General features: G+C 29.8%; 2 protein-coding genes across 4 annotated transcripts; both read left to right on the top strand.

The window, feature by feature from the left end:
* The first annotated feature begins 6257 nt into the window (after nucleotides 1-6257).
* On the top strand, nucleotides 6258-13462 carry LOC114423196 (serine/threonine-protein kinase OSR1-like). Of its 3 annotated transcripts, none has more exons than XM_028389854.1 (18): nucleotides 6258-6665; nucleotides 6737-7161; nucleotides 7242-7392; nucleotides 7528-7698; nucleotides 7776-7841; nucleotides 7946-8014; nucleotides 8104-8232; nucleotides 8363-8433; nucleotides 8649-8879; nucleotides 11020-11132; nucleotides 11298-11392; nucleotides 11456-11497; nucleotides 11945-12085; nucleotides 12169-12217; nucleotides 12325-12374; nucleotides 12854-12915; nucleotides 12995-13046; nucleotides 13149-13462. In XM_028389854.1, the coding sequence occupies exons 1-18, from the start codon at nucleotides 6507-6509 to the stop codon at nucleotides 13152-13154; spliced, it is 2082 nt and encodes a 693-aa protein (XP_028245655.1). In that variant the 5' UTR covers nucleotides 6258-6506; the 3' UTR covers nucleotides 13155-13462. The 3 variants fall into 3 exon arrangements, with proteins under 3 accessions (XP_028245655.1, XP_028245654.1, XP_028245656.1); XM_028389853.1 differs by having other exon boundaries at nucleotides 6507-6665; nucleotides 13124-13462; XM_028389855.1 differs by lacking the exon at nucleotides 11456-11497 and having other exon boundaries at nucleotides 6507-6665.
* Nucleotides 13463-17907: 4445 nt separating this feature from the next.
* LOC114423975 (putative glucose-6-phosphate 1-epimerase) lies at nucleotides 17908-22591 on the top strand. Its single transcript, XM_028390868.1, has 8 exons — nucleotides 17908-18000; nucleotides 18170-18244; nucleotides 19286-19342; nucleotides 19428-19588; nucleotides 19730-19870; nucleotides 20583-20685; nucleotides 20782-20881; nucleotides 22377-22591. Exons 1-8 carry the CDS (start codon nucleotides 17908-17910, stop codon nucleotides 22589-22591), a joined length of 945 nt encoding a protein of 314 aa, XP_028246669.1.
* Nucleotides 22592-22853: the final 262 nt, after the last annotated feature.

Genomic DNA, 22853 nt, shown 5'->3' with positions numbered 1-22853 from the left:
AACTACTATACGCCACCGTTAGAGGTAATTTTTTATCGTAACATTTAGTTTTCCTTCTTTTTTTCCTTCTCATCTCCTTCAGATTTGCATGATTGTCATTATTGTTCATAAACAGTGTACCATAGCAAGCAAATCTAAGTTGTGTCCAACACTTCTTGTGAGTGTGATTTCACAATAGCAAGAGAGCAACAATATTGATGAAAATGAATCTTTCTCCAAACATCGATTTCGGTAAGTTTTGGAGTTGGTGTTGTGGTGTTGCTACATAATTTCATAGTAGCATTTTGTTTGATGACGATTGTAAGAACGATGATCTTGATTTAAACCTCGAGTTTAGAATCACAGATCTCCATCGTGGGCAATGGAATGTGACTGCAATTGTGGTCAAGGCAATCTTTGGGAGTAGATGTTCCTTGTCACTATATCTCGGCATTTATGTCGTTTGTCATGGTCACTAGCAGCTTTAAATGACAATTGGCATTGTCCGTCATAGTTGTAGTTGTAACGGACGATGATGCTGGAAAAAGGAAAGAGGAAGAAGAATGACAAAGGCATGACAACAACGAAGCACAGACAATGACAAAGGCATGACGATGATGAAGCAATAACAGTGGTGATCTAGAGAAGGGAGTCTCTATACAGATCTGAGGAAGAAAATATATGTTGTGAAAGGTGCACTACAAAGATGTGAAAGTTAGATTAATCTGATGGTTAAAAGTTGTGGTCCACCAAAGATCACTTACTTTTATGATTTGTGCTAGACGTCGTCTTTAAAGTTAGCTCTTAAAGTGTCAATATGTACCCAGACCCAAAATTTAGTTCAAGGACCATTGAGTGTTACCATTTCCTAACCCATTAATGTTGCAAAGTATAATTGCGGTAAGGAAAAAGTTTAAGGAGCTTCACATGTGGGAATAAATGTTGCCTTAGCCATACTTCAAATAACAAGGGGTTGTTAATGTGCGTGGTATTATGACATATGTGTTCATGAATGCGGTTGCACCAAATAGACCAAGCTATACTTTTTAAATAACTTGAAACCACCTAATTTGGACTTGAGCAAGGATGTGCAACATGTTGAAGAGGAATTAGCACTACGTTACAAGGAGGGGAAGTCACAAATGATTTTATACTATAACTGAAGGAGCTATGGGTTCAGATCGTATTCTAATTGTTTTAGAATATCCTCCTAATTTTATTTGTATGCCCATGCATATTGATGTACCAAGCTTTTTTCTTTAACCTTAATTTTTGTTGCTTTAGGTTGTAGCCCATGTCTAATCATAAAAGAATATTAATAAATAACATATCCATTGACACAACAAACAACAAATTATAGCATAATATGATATTTATCATATTTAACCACTAAACTGACTCTTGTAGTCTCTCTGATTTGAGTGGGGACACACCTATTTATTGGATGTTATTAGGTCTAAGGGTCACAAAATCACACATTTTGAGGAGTTCTCTATCAAACTCAAAAAAGATTTTATTTGTTTAAAGAACTCGACAATTGACCCAACAAATTTCCATTAAATGGTTTTGAAGTATATATACTATAGATATCTTCTTCTATAAAAGCTAGTTTCCAACTTTATTTTGTATAAAATAGTAATAATTGATGGAAATTCATTTCTATAGCTTCATACATTAGTTTGGTTATATCCTTGTACATGAAACAAACCTAGGTTTTAAGTTATCCACTAAACAAGACCACAAAGTGATATGTGTATAGAATTAAGATATAAGCTTTTATTCAAAAGGTTAATATATAAGCATTGAAGTTGTGTTAAAATAGAACTCACTAAAAAACTCAATAGACTTTAAAATGATAAGTTACCACTTTTAATTAATATGGTGTGTTTTCATATCATTCCATGTCATTGTTGTACAGTCAAATGATTCATATCAACAAATTTATTAATCAAATTTCAGCAACTAATCATCCAAAAATGGTGTTAGTTTGTAGTTGTTATATGGAGCACAAAATATTAGAACAATGTGACACCTGAGGCTAATACTAAAGTTTCATATGTGTCACCTTTAAGTCAATACTAAAAGCTCTAAACATAAGTCAACCAACTTGTCCTAGGCCAAAACTTATAAATTACTGCCACCTCAGTCCAATAAGCATTGAATGTGAGTCAATCCCAATATTAACTTGGATAGTAGTGATTTGTACCAATCCCTTAATCAACCTAAGTAGAAGTTATTAATAAATCATTTTTTCCTTTTAGGCTCGACACTCAAAGGATTATAATTCACACCAACCCTAAACCGATCTAAGTCAAAGGCTAATAACTAAAGTTACCAAGAGATTGTATTTGCTTTCGAGGTTCAATGCTAAGATGACTCAAATCGATTGAGGGATAGAAGACAAAATGATGTATTTTCTCATATATGAAACCACTATCTTTGTCCACTGACACATTTAAACCATCTAATGAATGTCCATTAATTTTCTTTCATAACACTTTCCTCTTTTATAGTACAAGAACCTTAATTACTCAATGGTTATTGAAATGACCTATTTAAATAGGTTTCAGTCTACAAATCAATGATAGCTAAATTATTGGTGACATGCATCATAAGATCTCCAATGTCAAACTCATTTAGTGCGGAGGTTTGGGTAGTATGAACGAGGTCTTAGATTTGGTTCTCATTGTTGTCATTGTAGCCAAAAAGAAAAATAAGACCTCCAATATAACCAGAACAAATTGTATATGTGTATTTTTTTTTTCAATAAGAATATCTTTCAACCAATAGTTGGAGACTAATTATTTTTTAGACAAAGAAATTACTAAAGTGAATTTTTTTTCTTCCAACAATTTTTTCATACACATGGTCATAAATTTGAACTTTTAACAACATACTTAAAAAAACTTGGTTATCTATTAATTATGTGGAACCTTGTTAGTGTGTATATATATATATATATTTGTAATAATATATTTATTTTGTGATTATTCACGTGAAACACAAAGATTGGATGTGGAGAATTAATATACACTAATAGAAATTTATATTATTAATCGTGATTTTGTTTACAAATTTCTCTAATTATGGTCTAAAGAATTTTCTACCATTAAGTTTTACACTAAGGAGGATGTATTCAATTAGGATTTCAATGAGTTTTAAGTTTAAATGATTTTTTTTGTAAAAAAAGTCTTGAAGTATTCAATCAAGAATTTTAAATAATAGAAATAAGTATTGCAGTATTCAATCAAGACTATTATGAGTTTTTGAGAAATTCAATAAAGTTTGTTGGTAGACATTTATAATTTTTTTTACTCTTTCAACATGCCTTGGAATGTGTGATATAAGAAATTTTTTCAATTCTTTGAATTTGAGGAGTATCTTCACTACTTGCTTATACATATAAATGAACATAAATATTTATGAATATAAATATTTATGAACATGAAAAATATATAGTTTTAATGAATGTGAGAATGTGACTCATGTATGAGTAAATAAATATATAAATAAGGTTTGAAACAATTATTAGACATGTTTTTTGTTTGGTGAGATCGTTATTATGAAAATGACTACAAGTATTCATACTAATGACATGCATTATGGTATATAGTTTTAATACAATTAACATTATATACCTGTAAATATGCTAGGAAAAATTAATTTGTTATGTGATAGATTTAGGATTCTTTGTATAAGATGAATTTTATTTAAAGTATTAGGTGAACGAAATTCATAAATCTTTTATCAATAATTTTGAATGTTTTTTAAAAATTTAAGGAGTCCTTTAAAATCTTAAAAATATATAATGTCCTTTTTAATATTATGAATTTATATTTTGTAAATTTATTAAAATTTGAACTACAAAATCCTAATCATAAAAGTCTTTTAAAAAAATCTTAAAAGTCATTACATTCTTACAAAGTCTTTTAAAATCCAAATTCAATACACCCCCCTATATATAAGTACTTTCAACTTTGGTATTTATATTTTTTAACCGACATATTTTATATTTACAACATTGAACAATCATTTGTTAAATGAACTAATTTTAATCAACTCATTGAACATAAGTGGTTAATGTATTGAAGTTAAGGTTAAATTATTTAGGTACTACTCGAGTTCAATCCTTGACGAAAATAATTTTTGGTCACACTTTACTTTACTCACCTTCCAATCAAACTCTAATTAATTAAAATCCCTTTTTTCCTATAAATCAAAGGATTAAGGCAAAAAATGTCAATAATAATAATAATACAAAATAATTAAATAGTAAGGATAAGTTATAATTTGTAAAATAATAATATAAATCAAACAAATAGATATAAAGAGTAAAACAACAAATATTTATAAATATATTAAAATATTTTTTAAATTTAAATCACATGTATTTTTTATTAAAACTTATTGAACCATGCAATCATTGATGACCAAGTTAAATATCTGCATGTCTAATATGATATATATATATATATATATATATATATATATATATATATATATAAATGAAATATGTTAGTACTATAGTGAGATATTTTTTTTCTAATATTTTTTATTATAAGACTTGTAATTAAGGGGACCAAAAGATAATTTTACTTAGACTAATGACTTAGAGTATCTAAAATACATAGTTGTTTATATGATTTACTTATCATAATTTTGTGGGTGTTACAATTCTATATAGATTTAAGTATTTTAAACAAAAATTCACACAAGTACTAAGATTGTTAAAGTAAGTGCTTAAATTAATTTTATGGGTCCTACGATATTTAAAAATATTTTATTTATGGTATAATATTATTAAGTAACGATGCTTATATAAACAACTCTATGTTATATATTTCAATAAAAAAAAAACTTAAGCAACTCATGTAAGCACTCCCACTAGAGATGCTCTTAGCGTTTATTTATTTATTATACTTGTTATGTATTTTGAGATTTTTACTTAGGGGTGTTTATTTCAAGGTTTCATGTTATTTAACCACCCGTCACATTTCCACCAATATTATGAATATGAATGTTATTTTTATCCAATGAGTATAATTTAATTGACAATACACATTTAATTTGTGAAAGAGAATTTGGATTTGATCCATATAAAATACACTCTTTGGGAATGATGAAAAATTTAAGTATGACTAAATTTCAAACCAAAAATTAGTCTCATAATCAATCAAATTTGTGTGATAGATTGGAATCTCATTAAAAAGACAAAATTCCTAATTACACTTGTTAAAAAAAAGGAATATTATTCCTAAGTAAATTTAAAAACATGTTTGGATACATTTAATATTCATGGAAATATTATTTAAAATTGAAAAATTAAACAAAATAAATAAATTAATAAATAAGGAAGTTACTGATATTTTAGAAAATAACTTTCCTTATTCTGATCCCTCCTCTTGTATAGGAAAATATTTTAAAATTGAAAGTTATAGTTGAAAATCCATAACATCCGGAATAGTTTTTCAAAGCTTGTAACAAACCTAATTCATAATATTCTCATGTTAAAAATAAACAAACAAAAATATCATTTAAATTGTGTCTAATTACATTAAATTATATTAAATTGAATTTAGGTTTAATTACTCATTTGATTCTTATAGTTTCATAATTTGTACCTTTTAGTTCATATAGTTTTAAAATGATTTTTTTAGTTTTTATAATTTACATTTTAATTCTCTTTTAGTTCTTGTAGTTTGAAATTGATATTTTTAGTCCTTATAATTTATATTTTAATTCTCTTTTAGTCCATATAATTTGAAAGTGATTTTTTAAATCCTTATATTTTATATTTTAATTCCCCTCTAGTCTTTATCATCAAAATATGAGTAATATTATCAATTACAATTAACTACAAAAATATTAATAAGTAATTCATAACTAATTTATTACAAGATAATTTGTAATAAAAAATTATTGATAATTTATAATTAATTTGTAACTAATTATTTTTATATTAATGAGTGTAAATGATGGGGACTAAAAAATGATTTTTAAACTATAGGAGCTAAAAGAAAATTAAAATATAAATCATAAGGATTAAAAAAATCATTTTCAAACCATCATAGAGATTAAAAGATGTGAATTGTAAAATTATAAAGAATAAACAAGTAATTAAATCTTGAATTTATAACTAACTTGATTGGATAGTATATATATATATATATATGGGATACTTAGCTTGTTAGTTATGATATAAAAATGAATTTGTAAATGAGACGTATTGAATAAAAAAGCATAATATTGATTATATGCATATTGGGGGGTGGTGAGAATTAGAAATAGCAGTAGGGGCGGGGGAGTTAGTTGCGCGCAGAAGAGAAGAGAGGTGGCGGGGAATGACTTAACAAACAAAAAACACTGGCCATCCGATACATAAGGCAACACAATCACGAGAAAGCTGCGGAAGGAAACGGACCCAATTACCCTTTCTTTCCACAATTCATTCATTCACGTGACATCACCTCTCTCACCCTTTCTAGTATCCAATTTCCTTCCAATTCGATCCACAGAAGCAGAAGGAGATGGAAAAGAAGAAGTACCCCATCGGGGAGGAGCATTACCTTCTCTACGAGGAGATTGGCCAGGGGGTCAGTGCCTCTGTCCACCGCGCTCTCTGCCTCCCCTTCAACGAGGTCGTCGCCATCAAAATCCTCGACTTCGAACGTGACAACTGCGATCTGGTATTATCATTCCTTCTTTCCTTCAATTCTATTCAGTTCAATTTTTAATTGCAAAACCGCAATGCTGCCAGAACAACGTTTCTCGCGAGGCCCAGACAATGATCCTGGTGGACCACCCCAACGTCCTCAAATCGCACTGCTCCTTCGTCAGCGATCACAATCTGTGGGTTGTCATGCCCTTCATGTCCGGCGGTTCATGCCTCCACATACTCAAAGCCGCCCACCCCGACGGTTTCGAGGAGGTGGTCATTGCTACCGTTCTCAAAGAGGTCTTGAAGGGTTTGGAGTACCTTCACCACCACGGCCACATCCACCGCGACGTCAAGGCCGGCAACATTCTCATCGATTCACGCGGGGCCGTCAAGCTCGGCGACTTTGGTGTCTCTGCCTGCCTCTTCGATTCCGGTGACCGCCAACGCACAAGGAATACATTTGTAGGAACACCTTGCTGGATGGCACCTGAGGTCATGGAGCAACTTCACGGCTACAATTTCAAGTCTGCCTCTGCTGTCTCTTTATTTCATCATTTTTAATCAACTTCATGATACTAATAACAATTCTTCATCTCATTCCCAGAGCTGACATCTGGTCGTTTGGTATAACCGCCTTGGAGCTTGCACATGGCCATGCCCCTTTCTCAAAGTTTCCACCAATGAAGGTACTGCTCATGACTCTCCAAAATGCACCCCCTGGCCTTGACTACGAAAGGGATAGGAAGTTCAGTAAGGTCACCTCACTTAACCTTCCCTCTCTCTCTCTCTCTCTCTCTCTCTATATTGTACTTAAATTTCAACCATTCACTCATTGGATTGCTCCTTTTTTTCCTAATCTACAATTCTACATCTCTCTTCCTTCTTTCCAGTCTTTTAAGCAGATGATTGCTAGTTGCTTGGTAAAAGATCCTTCAAAACGACCCTCTGCAAGCAAGTTGTTAAAACACTCCTTCTTTAAGCAGGCTCGCTCCAGTGATACTATAGTCAAAAAACTTTTGGAGGGGTTGCCTGCTTTAGGTGACCGAATGGAAGCTCTAAAGGTTCCATATTATTCCCATTATTTTCCTCCTGCCCCGGCCCCGGCCCCTGTAATCATGTTTGATATTTTTTATATCAGAGAAAAGAAGAAGATATGCTCGCACAAAAGAAAATGCCTGATGGAAAGATGGAGGAATTATCACAGGTAACCATTATTATGTCTAATTGTTTAGAGTATCTGCTGTCAGTTGGCGAGCACATCATTCTTTGATACCAAGCTTACCACATCATTCTGTTAATCCTCTATAGAACGAATACAAACGAGGAATTAGTGGTTGGAACTTCAATCTTGACGACATGAAGGCTCAGGCTTCCTTGGTACACACCATGTCCAATCTTTTATCCCTTACAACCAACATGTGACTCCTGCAGTTATAGATTCTAAGTAGAGCTTTTATTTCTTATAGATCCACGATTTCGACGATGCTATGTCCGATATCAACCATGCAGGAAGTTCAAGTTCTTTATCTACACTTGATTCACTAGATAAGCAATTGCCAAGTGCAATTCACAAACCTTCTCGATCTGCTGATATGGTATTCATAAACTCAGATTCTACATGTTAGGATTATATGCACTATATTTCTTTCTTTCGTTTTTCTTCTGTTTCTTGTCAACAATTTTTTAACTGGGTTATTTTGTATTTCTAATGGCTATACTTCACAGGAAGAGAATGATGAGATGCGACGTCAATTAGCTTCTGCTCTCCTAGTTGATTCTGCAGTAAACGATGCCAAGTATGCTCCTAAAATGCATCTGATGCCAGATCTAGTAAATTATACTTTTAGTGATACTCAAATTGTGAAAACTCATGACTATAAGTTTACAACATCATGGGCTAATGCTTCTGTTTGGCTTGGGATCTTATAAATGATATTTGTCTCTACAGTTCGGAAAAGGAACGATCAAATTAATCCAATTATTAATAATTATCATGTGTTGCCATTTCCAGAACTAGGTTCGAAAAATCCGATGATGACTCTAGCATCGCCAGTTCAAGCCATGAACCACAAACTTCTTCATCCTGTCCAGATGATCATGTGAACAATCATTTGGGTGAAAAATCTGATATGGAAAATGGTGGAAGATCCGTGGAGGGAATGGCTACCCATTATTATCATAGAAGAGGATGTTCATCCAGCATCTTACCTGAAGCTACTCTTCTTCCTATTCGGGCAGAAAGGTGAGTATTACAATTATGCATCATGTCAGTTTAATTTATATTTTTCTGGTAAAGTTCATTGAGTTTATTCTAGAAAACTGCAAATTGCATTTGTTTTGTTGAAAAATACTAGCAACACACTATTGCTGACTTAAATTTATTGAAAATCACAATTTTGTGAGTTTCACTTGCCCAGGTCGATTTTTATTGACAGACATCAAATTGGACATAAGAACTTAAATTTATTGAAAATCACTTGTGAATTTCACTTGCCCAGGTCGATTTTTCTGTAGCTCTCACTCCCTGTTTGGCTTATAAAAAATTGCTAAATTAATGAGATTAATCCGTGGCATGTGCTGGTTTATATCATCAATGGTGGTATAACTTGCGTGTTTTAGATGTGAAATACGTACCAGTCGCTATATACAGTATTATTAAAGTTTTAGATGTCTTGATCCAATTCAATGGAATGAATACTAATCAAATATGACTATTTTTTTCTTTGACTTCGTTTAGTTTTTTTTTCCTCCATAGAAACGTAGAAAAATTTCTTTCCCTGCTTCCGCTTGTTGAAAGACAGTTCTTTCTGTCTTTTAATTACCGGGCTTTGACTAATTATGGAAGGTAGGGTGTATGGTGTTTCTAATATTTTTCTTAAAGAACTTGCTTGACCAAATGATCTGATATCAATACGCTATTGATGATGATTATAAAAAAGGTAGTCGGTAATTGCAGCTACCGACTCATGATGGATACTCTGTATAGCAAAAGTTAAAATTTCACGTTCTCAGGAAGCGTACAAATCCTAATTGTCTTCGGTCAATCTTTTATTTGTATTCAGGAATCTTAGAACTGTCTGAATTTTGAAAAGAATATCCTAAGGTTCTCAAGTTGTTTCCTTTTCATAGAGGATAAAGTAGGTTTCCGCTTTTTTGTTTTATATACCATACAACTTTTCTCCTCCATAAAATAGACATTAGACAACATCATTGATTTAATTTGATCATAAATCAATATTAGGAATTGAAAAGGCATAAAGGTAAGAGGTGTTCGAATACTCCTAAAGAAAGATAGAAGTGGTCGAATAACATAACTGGAAGCTAGTAATTGTACATTTATCATAAGCAGAGGGAAAAGTATATACTAGTGTAACACTTAAGGTTACGTTTGTTTTTGTTGTTTATTTTCTGTTTTTATTTTTTATTTTTAAAGTTTTAAGATTTAGAAAATATGTATGGAGAAAAAAATATTCCAAGATGTCACTTTATTTTCACTCCTTCATAAATACTGAAAATGTTAATTTATTGTTTTAGTTTTGGGTCTGTTTTTAATAATATTTTCAGAAAATATTTTCTTAAATTTTAAACAAATGTTATTTTATTCTTATTTTTTGTTTTTTTAAAAATGAAAACAAAAAAATTCAAACCAAGCGTCACCTAACATTTCTACCCATTTAATAATTGTATATTAAATGTGATTTTTTTTAATCAATTTTAACTATTAAATCATAACTTTCAATTACTTTGATTGTTTGTGTAAAATCTAGTGAAAGTGAATAAAAATAAGAATATTATATTTCAGTCAATTTTTTATGTATCCTCACATTCATTAGTTTCAAGAAGTGATAGCATGGTTTAGAAAAAGTAGGCCCTGCGCATTCAAGAATTGCTCTGGAATGTCTTGTGCAAAGTTTTCTGTTAAAAAGGACCAATCAGTTACCCCTGGTAAGGAGAGTATATAATGTCTTTAAAGTAGTACACCACTCACAATTCTAATATATTAATGAAATACTAAATAATTTTAGATTAACATAAAATTTTATATAAATGATTTATATAATAAATAGTGAATATATAAGAGTATTTTTAACTTACGTTATAATTTAATATCACCGATCCCTCTTATTTGATTATGAGAAGGAATGTTGACACTAATATAAGTCATAACATTTTTATACTATTTAGTAACTATATACTATTTATGATTTTTAAACTGTTAAGTTATAACTAAATAGTATTAATTTGTTTGTATCAAAATCTTATAACAATCCTTTTGTGTATAACGTTTTCTCTACAATGATACCGTTATTTCGTTTATTTGACCCTTTGAGTACCATAATTTATCTGCCATCAGCATTAATACTTAGCAATACAAATGACAGTGAGAAACCACAAAATCTGCCCCACAACGTTTCAAGTTGCAATGCAACTTCAGTTCCACAGACAGGAGAGGACGTGCTTACCGAACTTCCTTCTAGAGTCTCAAAATCATCAGGTCACTGCTCATATTCATTTGTCCATTCAAATGCTTTGTTGTCAACATCAAGGGAGCACCGCTGTTTTTTATCCCTAGACATATCACAGCTGCTGAGTTCTTGAAGCCCGCAGGGCCGCAAGGAATACTCCTGCATTTTCGTCTAATAAATCATTCTTGTGGCAGCTAATTCTGATGACACTGATGAGAAATCAAAGGTGCCAGTTGTACAGCAGAGAGGGCGTTTTAAGGTTACATCTGAGAATGTTGACCCAGAAAAGGTGAGTGATAACTATTATTGATTATTCCTGAAGACTGAAATACTAAATGTAGTTTTCTTTCAGGTGGCCCCTTCTCCTCTATTGCAAAAGAGCCATAGCATGCAGGTTTGTGGTTTTGAAGTTTGTATAACTGTTCCTTTTCTTCCCTTGGTTAGGGGAAAACCCCCAAAAATATATGTTTCGGTCTAAACCATCCTTTTAATACTTCATTTGTAATTTCCACTGGTACATATGCTTGAAAGATATGTTGACCATATATTACAAAATAATATTTACCATGATTACATTATTATCGTTGATGTAGCTATTGTTTTTGTAATTGTAATTCTTATTGCATTGGCTTGGGAATTAATGGTGTTTGATTTGCAACTAATCTTTCCAGAAAGTGCTACTACCGTTTTCTTTAATAGAAAATGAAAGTGTAGCAATGTGTTTAGAGTTGAGTTTATTTGGTTTGAAGAATGGGTCTATAAAGTAATAATGATAGTGGTTTTAATTCATATACCTAGATATAATACTGAACATCTCATGGAAATGATATGGGTTATGTAGGTTTTTAGCCAGCATAATACTGCTTCTATACATCCTACTTTGCCATTACTACCGGCATCTGATGCCACATCATCAAATCTTTCTGGCTACTCTCTGTTTCCTGTGTTACACTCTGTACTGCAGACAAATATTCTTCAAAGGGTATGTTCAGCCTTATGATTTATGGTTGATCTCCTTAGCTAATTTCCACTAGTAACTGTTTTTTGTTCATGACTTTTTAACAGGAGGGCATTTTAAGTTTAATGAAGCAAATTACTGTCGGTGACTCTTCAGGTTCTACCAAGAACACTTTCTACTTAAATATTTTGTTCAAAACTTTTTTTTTCCATTGTTTTCTTCTATATGCATACTTTTCAATCCGTTTTTTGTCAACCGTACAGCTGATGGCACATGCAACCCAGCACAGGTAGCAGCAACAGAGAAATCTTTGGTATGCATTTGTAGGGTTTATTTTTTTTTTTATTGTAACTCATTTGAATTTATTTGAGAATGTGCCATTGGAAAACCATGTACACTCTGGTATAAGAAATGTTAAATAATAAATAAATTAATAATAATGCCAACAGAGTTTGGAGGTTGTGAAAAATATTTAATATGAAGGACTTCTCAAAAGCTCTGAAAAATTGCAAGAGAGATGTTTGATAAAGTTCAGGGTCCACTTCTCGTCCTGGATGCTGGAAAATTTTGGTATGTTAGAAGAAGTCAGAGGTCAATTGGCTTTAAAGTAATAATCGATTTAAAATGGAGTAACAAATACGGTTAAAAAACAAGGAAATAAATTGAATTGCAAATTCAGCAAATTTGTTTGGTTTATTACCCCTATAGAGACATTTATCTTTCTCGTGTTTTTTATTACTTGAAGACTTTGTATCTGCTTGTCCTTGTATTACTTTAAATGCATTAATGCAGCTTGAAGCAGCTCACGAGAGGGAAAAGGAGTTACTTCATGAGATAACAGATTTGCAGTGGAGGTATTGTATTAAAATAAAATATAGTTGGATTTTATGGTGAAACATCTGTGTATCTTAATCCTTGCGTTGTGACATGTAGGCTTATCTGTACCCAGGAGGAGCTTCAAAAGTTGAAAACAGAAAACGCCCAGGTTTGTATCAAGATATATTGCACCCAATATTCTAAGATCTTACTTTGGATTATGGATTTCTAACTTGTAAATCTTAGGTGTGATTGCCTTGTTGGTTTTCAGAAGTGATTGGGTTAAGTGGATGCTTGGATTACTCAATTTTAAGTTCTTTACGGACACTTAAAAAATTGAAGTGCAGGAAGAAACTAGAATAAGGGCCATACAAAATCTCTAGACTAGATATGAAGCAGAATGCTACTTGTAGGTTTTTTTTTTTTTTAATAATTTAGAAGCTATAAACTTTACTCATAGTTTTCTCGTTAGAGCAGTTTCGGTGTTGATAATTGTTTTTGTAAATTATTTTAGCATTATTTCCTGGTTGTAAATTATAATGCACATGGTACTTCGTGTCCTATATTCCTCGTCTTTAGAGTTCATTTAGTATTCTTCTGATATTATTTCGATAGTCGCTCCAGTTAGAAAAATACTAAGTTGATAATGATCGATTATTGGACATTTCTTTGAAAACTCAATTTGATATTCAGAAAGGCATTCGGTCGCATATTTCCATAAACAGTCAATAAACAATTCTTTACCAGGCATATCAATTATCAATTTAAATATGGATCTTTTCGGCCTTTCCCCAATAATGTGTTATGTGTCACTTACACAGTTAAGTTTTCGTGATTTTTTTTTTTTCTGTTTTTCATAGTAGAAGTAGATATGATTTCAAGCATTTGGCACCAATACCATTCTACTTTTCTTCACAGTTCAGAAATGTAGAATGATCAGCTTTTTAAAAATTGATATGAATTAAAATGACCAGAGTCAACTCTAGTTACAGTCGCTCCCTCCACTTCAAATCCCTGCTTATGTTTTGTTTGGTAGAAAAAAATAGGATGAATGAGGTGAGAAATACATAAAAATTTATTTCAGACTCACATTTTTTATACTCTTTTAATTGAAAAGTCTAGCTTCTACTTTTACGTTTTTTTATTTTTATCCACTCTACCAAATACAAGACATGTTTATAGAGGCAAATAATTGCTAACTTGGGCCATGCAAGTTGATAGTCTACAAACTACCTTTCTTTATTTAGAGCTGAACCTTGAGGATGATGTGAGGGGTGCCGCGCTACCTTGTTTCATTTTGTAGTTTTTATTTATTATTACAAAAGAAGAAAAAAGAAAATGGGCTTATATGTGTTGATGAGTGGGCCTAATATTATTTCATAGGGATTTGTTATATATGCTCTCCTTTTCAATTTATTTTTCAAAAAATACACTTCCCTGTTGATGGTTCCAGAAAAATGACCCATCCACAACTAGGACAATGCATCGTCAAATCTGACCTTAGGTCCACCAACAGGGGATTGAAATCCTCGTAGCCCTCTTCAAGAACAATTCCGTGAGGTTAGTTGCATGGAGCAGCTTCCCTGATGAAGGGTCATGTGGTTCAATGTGTCAACATCAAGAATATGGGATAATATACATTTGTTCTCTTGGTCAGCAAACTTGCGCCAAGATGCACAAGTTACATGTTCCCAATGGTGCTTGTAAACGTGTTCCTGTGTATATGCTTTCACCAAAGTTCTGATTTAGTGTTTACTGTTTAGCAGCTAATAAAGGAGGAATTTCACTCAAGCAATTGACTCTGACAGGGGATGTGAATAATTCATCAAGCTTGTTCACTCAGAAGTTAATATCAAAGAAATTAAATTAACAGTTGAAAAATAAGGAACGAATTATTCTAAAGAAACATAGCTATGCATAGAAAACAGCTACCGCATCAATCAAATTCACATAATCAATCGGCAATGCACATGAGTTATATAAAAATAAATAAAAATTCGAGCATTCCGACTACAAAAAAATGTTACAGAGAACCGAAGGTTTAACAATCTCCTGTAGGTGGACGAGGTCAGAGCTAGCAAGGTGACAATGTCGTGTTTGGGTGATTTTTCTGAAAAGGGAAGTGTATAAATAAAGAAGGGGAGCGAATATAACAACTATGTATTATTGAACTTAATAAGTTCAACAAAGAAATTATCCCGCTTGTTTGCATGCAAATCCCGTCCATTTATCATGTAAATTACGTAAATTTTATTCATGATCTATCTGTGTCAATAATGCATTAATTATGCACGACACGATTTGTTAACCAATCGATATGATATTCTTATTAATTACATTAATCCTCATTATTGTATTCCTTAAAAATGTATACGATTTCATATATTTGTGGAGGATATGATTTCTCTAAAAAAAATCACATTTTACTTTCCCATAATCTCTAATAGAATCACGTAAATAATTAAGTATTCATGCAAACCAATTTTCTTTTTTTAAAATCTCCCATTTAATTATGAAATTTAATGCTTTGTATGTCATGCTGCATGTAATCTCCTATTATGAGTCTATATTGATACCGGAAACAATTCTTATTGATAAACTTTAATAATAAGAGGTTTGATGAATTTTACAGGGAAACAAGGTTCACACAATCAAGCAATAATAATCTAATAGGAACAATATTTAGGTTGCAACGCACAATAGATTTTTCATCTATAGTAATTTTAGATGTTATTATTTTTAGACTTTGTATGGGTTAACTTAAGCACTAAAGATAAATAAAATGGTAAAATATATTAAAATTTTCTCATAAACTAAAATTAACTTATATACCTTGTAATTTTTGGAGAAATGAAAGTGATTTTATAAAACCTAAATACATAAATTAATTTTAGTTGGACTACCTTTATATTTTATTTCGTATAACTACTTATGAAGAAATTTATTCAAATAAGTCCTTAATAGAATTCTTTAAAGTTCTTATACAAATTCAGTGAAAACTATGTGGCCACATTCTCATTTTAGGTTAAAAACGTTTATACTAAAAACATTAAAAGTTTGTTTGCATCAATTTTCTTTTATAATTCTTAAATTAATAAACATACAAATAAAATTATTTTTTAGTGTGTTTGGATTATGAGTTGAATATAAAATTATATTTTATATTTAATTGCTATTGAATATAAACTATTAAAAAACAGCCCGTGCGATGCACGGGCAACCCGACCAATTTATTATTAATTTTAATTATTATAAATATATTCACATATAAATACATTTCATTCAAATAGGTCAGAATTCGATACTTTAATGATCATTTATTCATTTATCCCAAAATAAGATTGTTTACAAATGAAAGAAATAAGAATATTTAACAACGTATATATAAGACAACGTTTTTCTAATGATGATAACTTTATGCGTGTTTATTTTAAGAAACAATTTTTTTGAGTGGATTATAAAAAATAATTATTTAAATTTTAAATCTATAAAATATGCTACATGTTTAACGGTAAATGAAATGAAAGCAGTGTGAATATAAAGAAGGAATCATGTGTGGTAAGCTCTATGTCAGTTCAATAAATTTTATATATATATATATATATATATATATATATATATATATATATATATATATTGATATGTTTTAATTTTACTATTTTGAAAATGATTTATAAATATTTTATTATGATTAATGTTAATTGAATAAATTTAAATATTAATAAATTATTTAAAAATATAAATATGTTTTATAATTAGATAACTAATTATAGAAAAAATGATTTGATATAAAAGTTTATCAAAATAGAATAATATGAATATATATATATATAGTCACAAATATAAATAATTTATTTCATTCTTTTAAAAAATATAATATAAGAATTGTGATGAATTTAGAGGCATGTTTTATTTAAATGAATGGGAAACAATATGACAAAGAATAATGGATTAATCGTTGTAGGTTTTAGTGTTATATGAGTAAATAATCACATTACTATATCAAATATTATATTACTATAATAATTAGGATCTCTAGTTTCTTGATGAGATCCAAGATATTTTCACAAAATTTGATTCTTTGAATCGGTTATGAGATATGATTTAGTTATACTTTGAATTATTGGTTTTCTCTCATGAATATATTATATGAGAATCAAATTTAAGTCTTTTTACACAAATTCAATGTGTGGTGCTAACTTGATTACGCCCATTCGATAATATTATATATCATTCTACGTTATCAAATTTACATTGCTTGTACTATCCAAATTTGTTCCTCCCACTTTCGTATAAAATAACCCTCTAACTAATTAATATATATACATATATATGCCTTAAAATAATGTTTTAATATATTAACTGTGTTTTCTTTACTAAAAATTAGTTTGACATTTTGGTGGGATTATATTTGGAAATTTAAATTTAATATGGTCATGACTCAATTAATAAAAAAAACTTTATTCTTATGTACATAAACTTTATAAATTTAAATGCTAAATATAATTAAAAAATTAAAGAATATTTTGTAATATGTAATTTGAATTAAATATTTTTAATATGAATATATCTTTATATTATATAAAGATATTCATAAACTTATATGAAGAAGAACTCCTATTATTTCTGACTTTATAAAATTGTTAATTTATTTTTATAATATTATATACCACCAAACCGGGTTAGGCTATAAAAGAATTGATGGTGTTGTGAAGGGGCATGAACAAATATAATGTTTTTAGTAGAAGAAAAATGAAGTAAATAAATAAAAGGGGAGAAAGCATAAAAAAAAAGAAGAATGCTGGCGTTGAAATTAAACTAAATGAGTTATATATCCATAGTCAATGTAATTTATTATATTATATTAGCTATATTAATACATGTATGAATCTATATATAAAAAACACGCATACCCCTTAACTCTCTCTTTCTCTCTCCTATCTTGTGTTGATTGTTGATGATGCAGTGTATATATAGGATTGGGGAAGGAGGACGTTGTTTGTGAATTGTAAATCTGAAGGAAACAAAGAATGTCGCGAGAAATGAAGTATGTGCAACAATGTATGGGTGTCAATGGGCTCGAGAAAATCATTCTTAGAGAAGTTCGCGGTTTCTCTGCTGAGGTTTCATCATTTTCATTTGCGATCACATTTGCAATTCTCAATCTTTTCTTGCATTACCACAATTCACAATTTAATTCATTTTTATCTTGTGATCCATCATTTATTTATTGTTCTGATTTGGGATCATAATTATCACTTGCATTATATTGTACGCCTCATGTTTGTGTAGGTTTATTTATACGGGGCTCAAGTTACATCATGGAAAAATGACCTTGGGGAAGAATTGCTTTTTCTCAGTAGTAAGGTTCAAGTTTCACTTGCATACATATATATGAATCTTTTTGAGCTTGTGACTTTCTGAAATCATTATCATTAATTCCTCCTTTTTACAAATGTTATTGTGTAGAGCGTGGATGAAATTGATGAATAGTTTTCTGGAAAAAAAATAGTGCATTCATATCTTAATACGAAAACACATATATACTAATTGTAGCCAACTATCCTTGTTTAGAAAAAGTCTCACATAACATTTTCACTTTTTTTTTTAAAGGACATAGCATTTTAACTAGTCTCAACTACATACAAAACAAAGTTATATAACAGGATGAATTTGATATATATATATATATATATATATATATATATATATATATATATATATATATATATATATATATATCAAATACAAAATGATAAATGAGTTGGTAACTTTTTTTCTTCTAGAAATTTGTTGTTTTCACAATATATGTAGAAACCTAGGAAACAAGTATGGTATGGTATAAACATAAACATAAAAGTACAACAAAATTTAAAAATTATAGAAAACAACATAACTATAATACAATATATAATACTAATATAAAATTAACATTAAAAAATATTAAGCAATCATAAAAAAATCATGCTTTAAGAGTGAGAATAAAATATTGTATATATAATAACAAAAAAGTTAAAATTTATTCATTTATTATGATATTTTAATTAGTTAGTATAAAAGTAAAAAAAAAAAAGTGTTTGACACGATTATAAAACATCGTCATTGCCATTTAAAAGTATTTGTACTTTTTTATTATTGTAGAGATCGACATAAAAGCAAATGTAAAAATAAATAGATATGGGAGAGAAAAGGAAAGAAGAAAACTAATAAGTTATTAAGTTTGTAACAAGATTGTTCACGAGCACTAATCGTAACAGTGAATTGAATTTTATTCCTTTCAAATATGTCTTTAAAACTACTTCTTATGCATGAACCAACTCAACAACTAGTCACTAAATCTTGCATAGATCTCTTCCCCTATTTGATCATTTTATATTCATATTTCCTCTTTTATATGAATTGTTGCAGGCTAGTTTTAAGCCTCCAAAATCCATACGTGGAGGTATTCCAATATGTTTTCCTCAAGTATGTGTGTATTTTTTTTTGGGTTTCTATGTTTTTATGCCATTTAGTTAGTTTCTTTTTTGAAGTACTTCTTATTTATTTGCAGTTTTCAAATCATGGCTCTCTTGAGCATCATGGATTTGCAAGGAACAAGTTTTGGACCTTAGATCCCAATCCCCCAGCATTTCCAACAAATAGCACAAACAAAGCTTTCACTGATTTGATTCTTAAGCACTCTGAAGATGATAACAAAAGTTGGCCTCATAGGTATATAAGTTAGCATATATAATTACTAATGTAATTATAAAAAATGAGCTTAATATTCTCACACCCTTTTAGTCCTTTTTTGTATTAATTTTTTATTTAATAATTTGGATTAAGAAAATATTTTTTAATGATTGCTTATAGATACGAGTTTCGCCTGAGGGTAGCTTTGGGACCTGCAGGAGATCTGATGTTGACATCTCGCATTCGAAACACAAATACGGATGGGAAACCGTTTACCTTCACATTTGCCTATAATACATATTTCTATGTTACTGACATCAGGTTTTATATCGTCTTCAGATACTTAGTGATATATGCATCCATCAGTATCTTTATTTTTCCATCTAGCCATTCTTAATATTCTAAATCAACTTTTAGTCAAAGATGATAATATTCTTGTTTCATTATCTTTTTAAATATTTTTGCTCATTGTTAAAGTATATATTTTGACTCCTTTAAAACAAAATGTATACTTTAGATTAGAGAACAAAATACACTTATAATCATTAACTAAAATCAACTTCAATAAAAAAGTAAGAAAATCAACAATTGAAATTGTGATAAAAGTAAAAAAAAAAACATATAGTAAATTTTAAAGTTAATTACAATCTCAGTAATTGATTTTCTAATTAATATTTAGAGGAGTCAAAACTTTGTTATTACATGTTAATATTGTAGCACGATAAATAAATGTAGTCTGGGTGAATCCATTTCTTAATAATTGAATTTTTGATAATTGGTGAAAATAAAGTTTTGAAAACTTCAAATCTTTATTTATGATTAAGCACGAATACAAGATACTTTATCAATACTTAAAAATGATTCTAAGTTTAAAAAGTTCATAAACAGCATATAAATTTCGGACACTTTCATATCTATGTATTGTTATTTTCATTTGGCCGTGGTCTAGTTTAACATCATATCATAATTACATTGTTTTGGAAATTATTAGTTGTATTATTTGTAAGCTAATTATCACAATTCTCATGTCCAGTGAAGTGCGAATTGAAGGATTAGAGACACTAGATTATCTGGACAACTTGAAGAATAAAGAACGATTTACTGAACAAGGGGATGCTATAACATTTGAGTCTGAAGTTAATATTTATTACAAGTATAATAATTTTTTTGTGTTGATTATATTTTATTGGTTCAACTATATAACTATTTTATTTCATTTTTTTATGTTAAAGGTGGATAAAGTATACTTAAGCACCCCCACAAAAATTGCTATCATAGACCATGAAAGGAAGAGAACTTTTGTACTACGAAAAGATGGGCTTCCAGATGCCGGTGAGTTTAATATTATTAATAGTCCTCCCTATATACATAAGTATTATGAAGAAATGTGATATTTTTTTTGGAAGGCAAATATTTGTATTATATATAATCAAAAGGACAATCATGTATAAAATGTACAGTTGTCTGTTTACATGATGGAATGAATGATCCTAGTTACATATATAACATATCCAAGCAAAAGAATTCAAGCATAGGATTGGTTCTTGTAGCCATGAAGAGATCGATGAATATCTGGTCTTGACTTCTCTTCTTATACAAGAACCACTGTCATGCTATAATCTTAGAATCTTCAAGTAATTTTCTCCCATCATAAGCCTGATTCTGAAAAGCAATGTTGTTTCTCATCTTCCATAAATTCCAGCAGGCACAATGCCACAGCAAATGTTTCCATTTCCTTAATTTTTTTTCCTTTGACCACAGTACCAAAAAGTTTGTAAAACTGCAGCAAATCATCTGACAGTGCAAAAGAATAACCAATCCATCCAAAAAAAATTATAGCCCAAAAGGCCTTTGTATATTCGCATTCAAGGAAGAGGTGTTTTGCAGTCTCCAATTCAGATTTACAGAAAAACACGAAATGTGATAATAGATGATGAGAGAATTTAGAATGTAATGATAAAAAACACAAATGGTCAAGTATTTTTGCACAAAAAAAAAATTATGGTTACTCGTGGCAGGAATATGTATATTTAGCAAGCATTTGCCAAATGCATGCATGGTCCCATGATTCAATTTATTTTAAAGAAATGGTTGTTTGTCTTTGCCAACTCCCTAAGCGATATTTTTAAGAATAAATTATTATTTTTCCAAAAATAAGCGTTGTGACCCAAGTTATGTCAAACATGAGTTAAAATTATTTAACCCTTTAATAAAATTGTTTTTATTGAAATTACACAGTTAACTTGTTCATAATGAATAAAACCTTTATATGTTTGGTTTGAGGGAAGTGAAACGAGAGGAGGAAATTCTTAATTTTATCTTATTGAGTTAAAAACTTTGGAGGAAAAGAAAAGGAAATGGGGAGGCTTAAATCCTTCTCATCCAATTTTGGTCTTTCTTATAATATTGGAGAATTTAGAAGATATGAAACTTGATTTATAGTTTTTGAACTATACAAATTGAATTGTTACGAGATTTTATTTTATTATTCATTTCTCAGGTTTATTATCTATCTATAAAGGTATTTTAGTATATCATTCATATTTTTCCTCCCTCCCGTTTGTAAATCAAACAAGGTGACTTTAATCTTTCTTCCACTAAAAATCCTTCTTCTATTTCTCTCCTTTAAGCCAGACTCGTTAAATTTTATTTTCATGAAATTAGATGCTTGTCTTGTTTATAATATGTTGGAAAATTGAACATATGTTTATCCAAAATATAATTGTAAAGCCTAGTACAAGAAAATTGATTTAATCTATTGTTTGTTGTATGGTGTTAAAATCAAGTTTGTCATAATGTTTAATATTAATGTATTTTTTCTTTGTAGTGGTATGGAATCCATGGGACAAAAAAGCAAAAACCATACCGGATTTAGGGGATAATGAATACAAACATATGCTTTGTGTTCAAGCTGCTTGTGTAGAAAAACCAATTACTCTGAAACCGGGTGAAGAGTGGAAAGGAAGGCAAGAAATATCTCCAGTTCCTTCAAGTTATTGTAGTGGTCAACTTGACCCACGGAAAGTGCTTTTTAGATATTAGGATTTAGGATGAGTTCCAATGTGTCTTCTTTGTAAAGGTACTTCACTATACCTTGATGGATTACAAAAGTTATTTATATCATATTATTATGAACTTTATGAGATTATGTGTGGTGCAAATTTTATTCGATTGATGAGATTTTATTAGAAACTATAAAGTTATATATTGGTATAAGATACAAATAGGTTGATCAAATCCTCTGTATAAAAAATGAAATACAATGATTGCTTATTTTCTTAGTGATAATTGGTTAGCGATTTCT

The sequence above is a fragment of the Glycine soja genome, chromosome 8 (genome assembly GCF_004193775.1).
Source record: "Glycine soja cultivar W05 chromosome 8, ASM419377v2, whole genome shotgun sequence".
Classification (NCBI taxonomy): domain Eukaryota; kingdom Viridiplantae; phylum Streptophyta; class Magnoliopsida; order Fabales; family Fabaceae; genus Glycine; species Glycine soja.
Note: the sequence above shows the minus strand (reverse complement) of the source record. Positions and strands in the feature narration are given on the sequence as shown.

Excerpts from the sequence above, each read along its gene's own strand:
- LOC114423196 (XM_028389854.1), top strand. The coding sequence starts at position 6,507 with ATGGAAAAGAAGAAGTACCCCATCGGGGAGGAGCATTACCTTCTCTAC. Across the intron at positions 6,666-6,736 it reads AACGTGACAACTGCGATCTG|AACAACGTTTCTCGCGAGGC; the intron begins GTATTATCATTC and ends CAATGCTGCCAG. Across the intron at positions 11,133-11,297 it reads TAGAGTCTCAAAATCATCAG|CTAATTCTGATGACACTGAT; the intron begins GTCACTGCTCAT and ends TTCTTGTGGCAG.
- LOC114423975 (XM_028390868.1), top strand. The coding sequence starts at position 17,908 with ATGTCGCGAGAAATGAAGTATGTGCAACAATGTATGGGTGTCAATGGG. Across the intron at positions 20,686-20,781 it reads CTATAACATTTGAGTCTGAA|GTGGATAAAGTATACTTAAG; the intron begins GTTAATATTTAT and ends TTTATGTTAAAG. Across the intron at positions 20,882-22,376 it reads AGATGGGCTTCCAGATGCCG|TGGTATGGAATCCATGGGAC; the intron begins GTGAGTTTAATA and ends TTTTCTTTGTAG.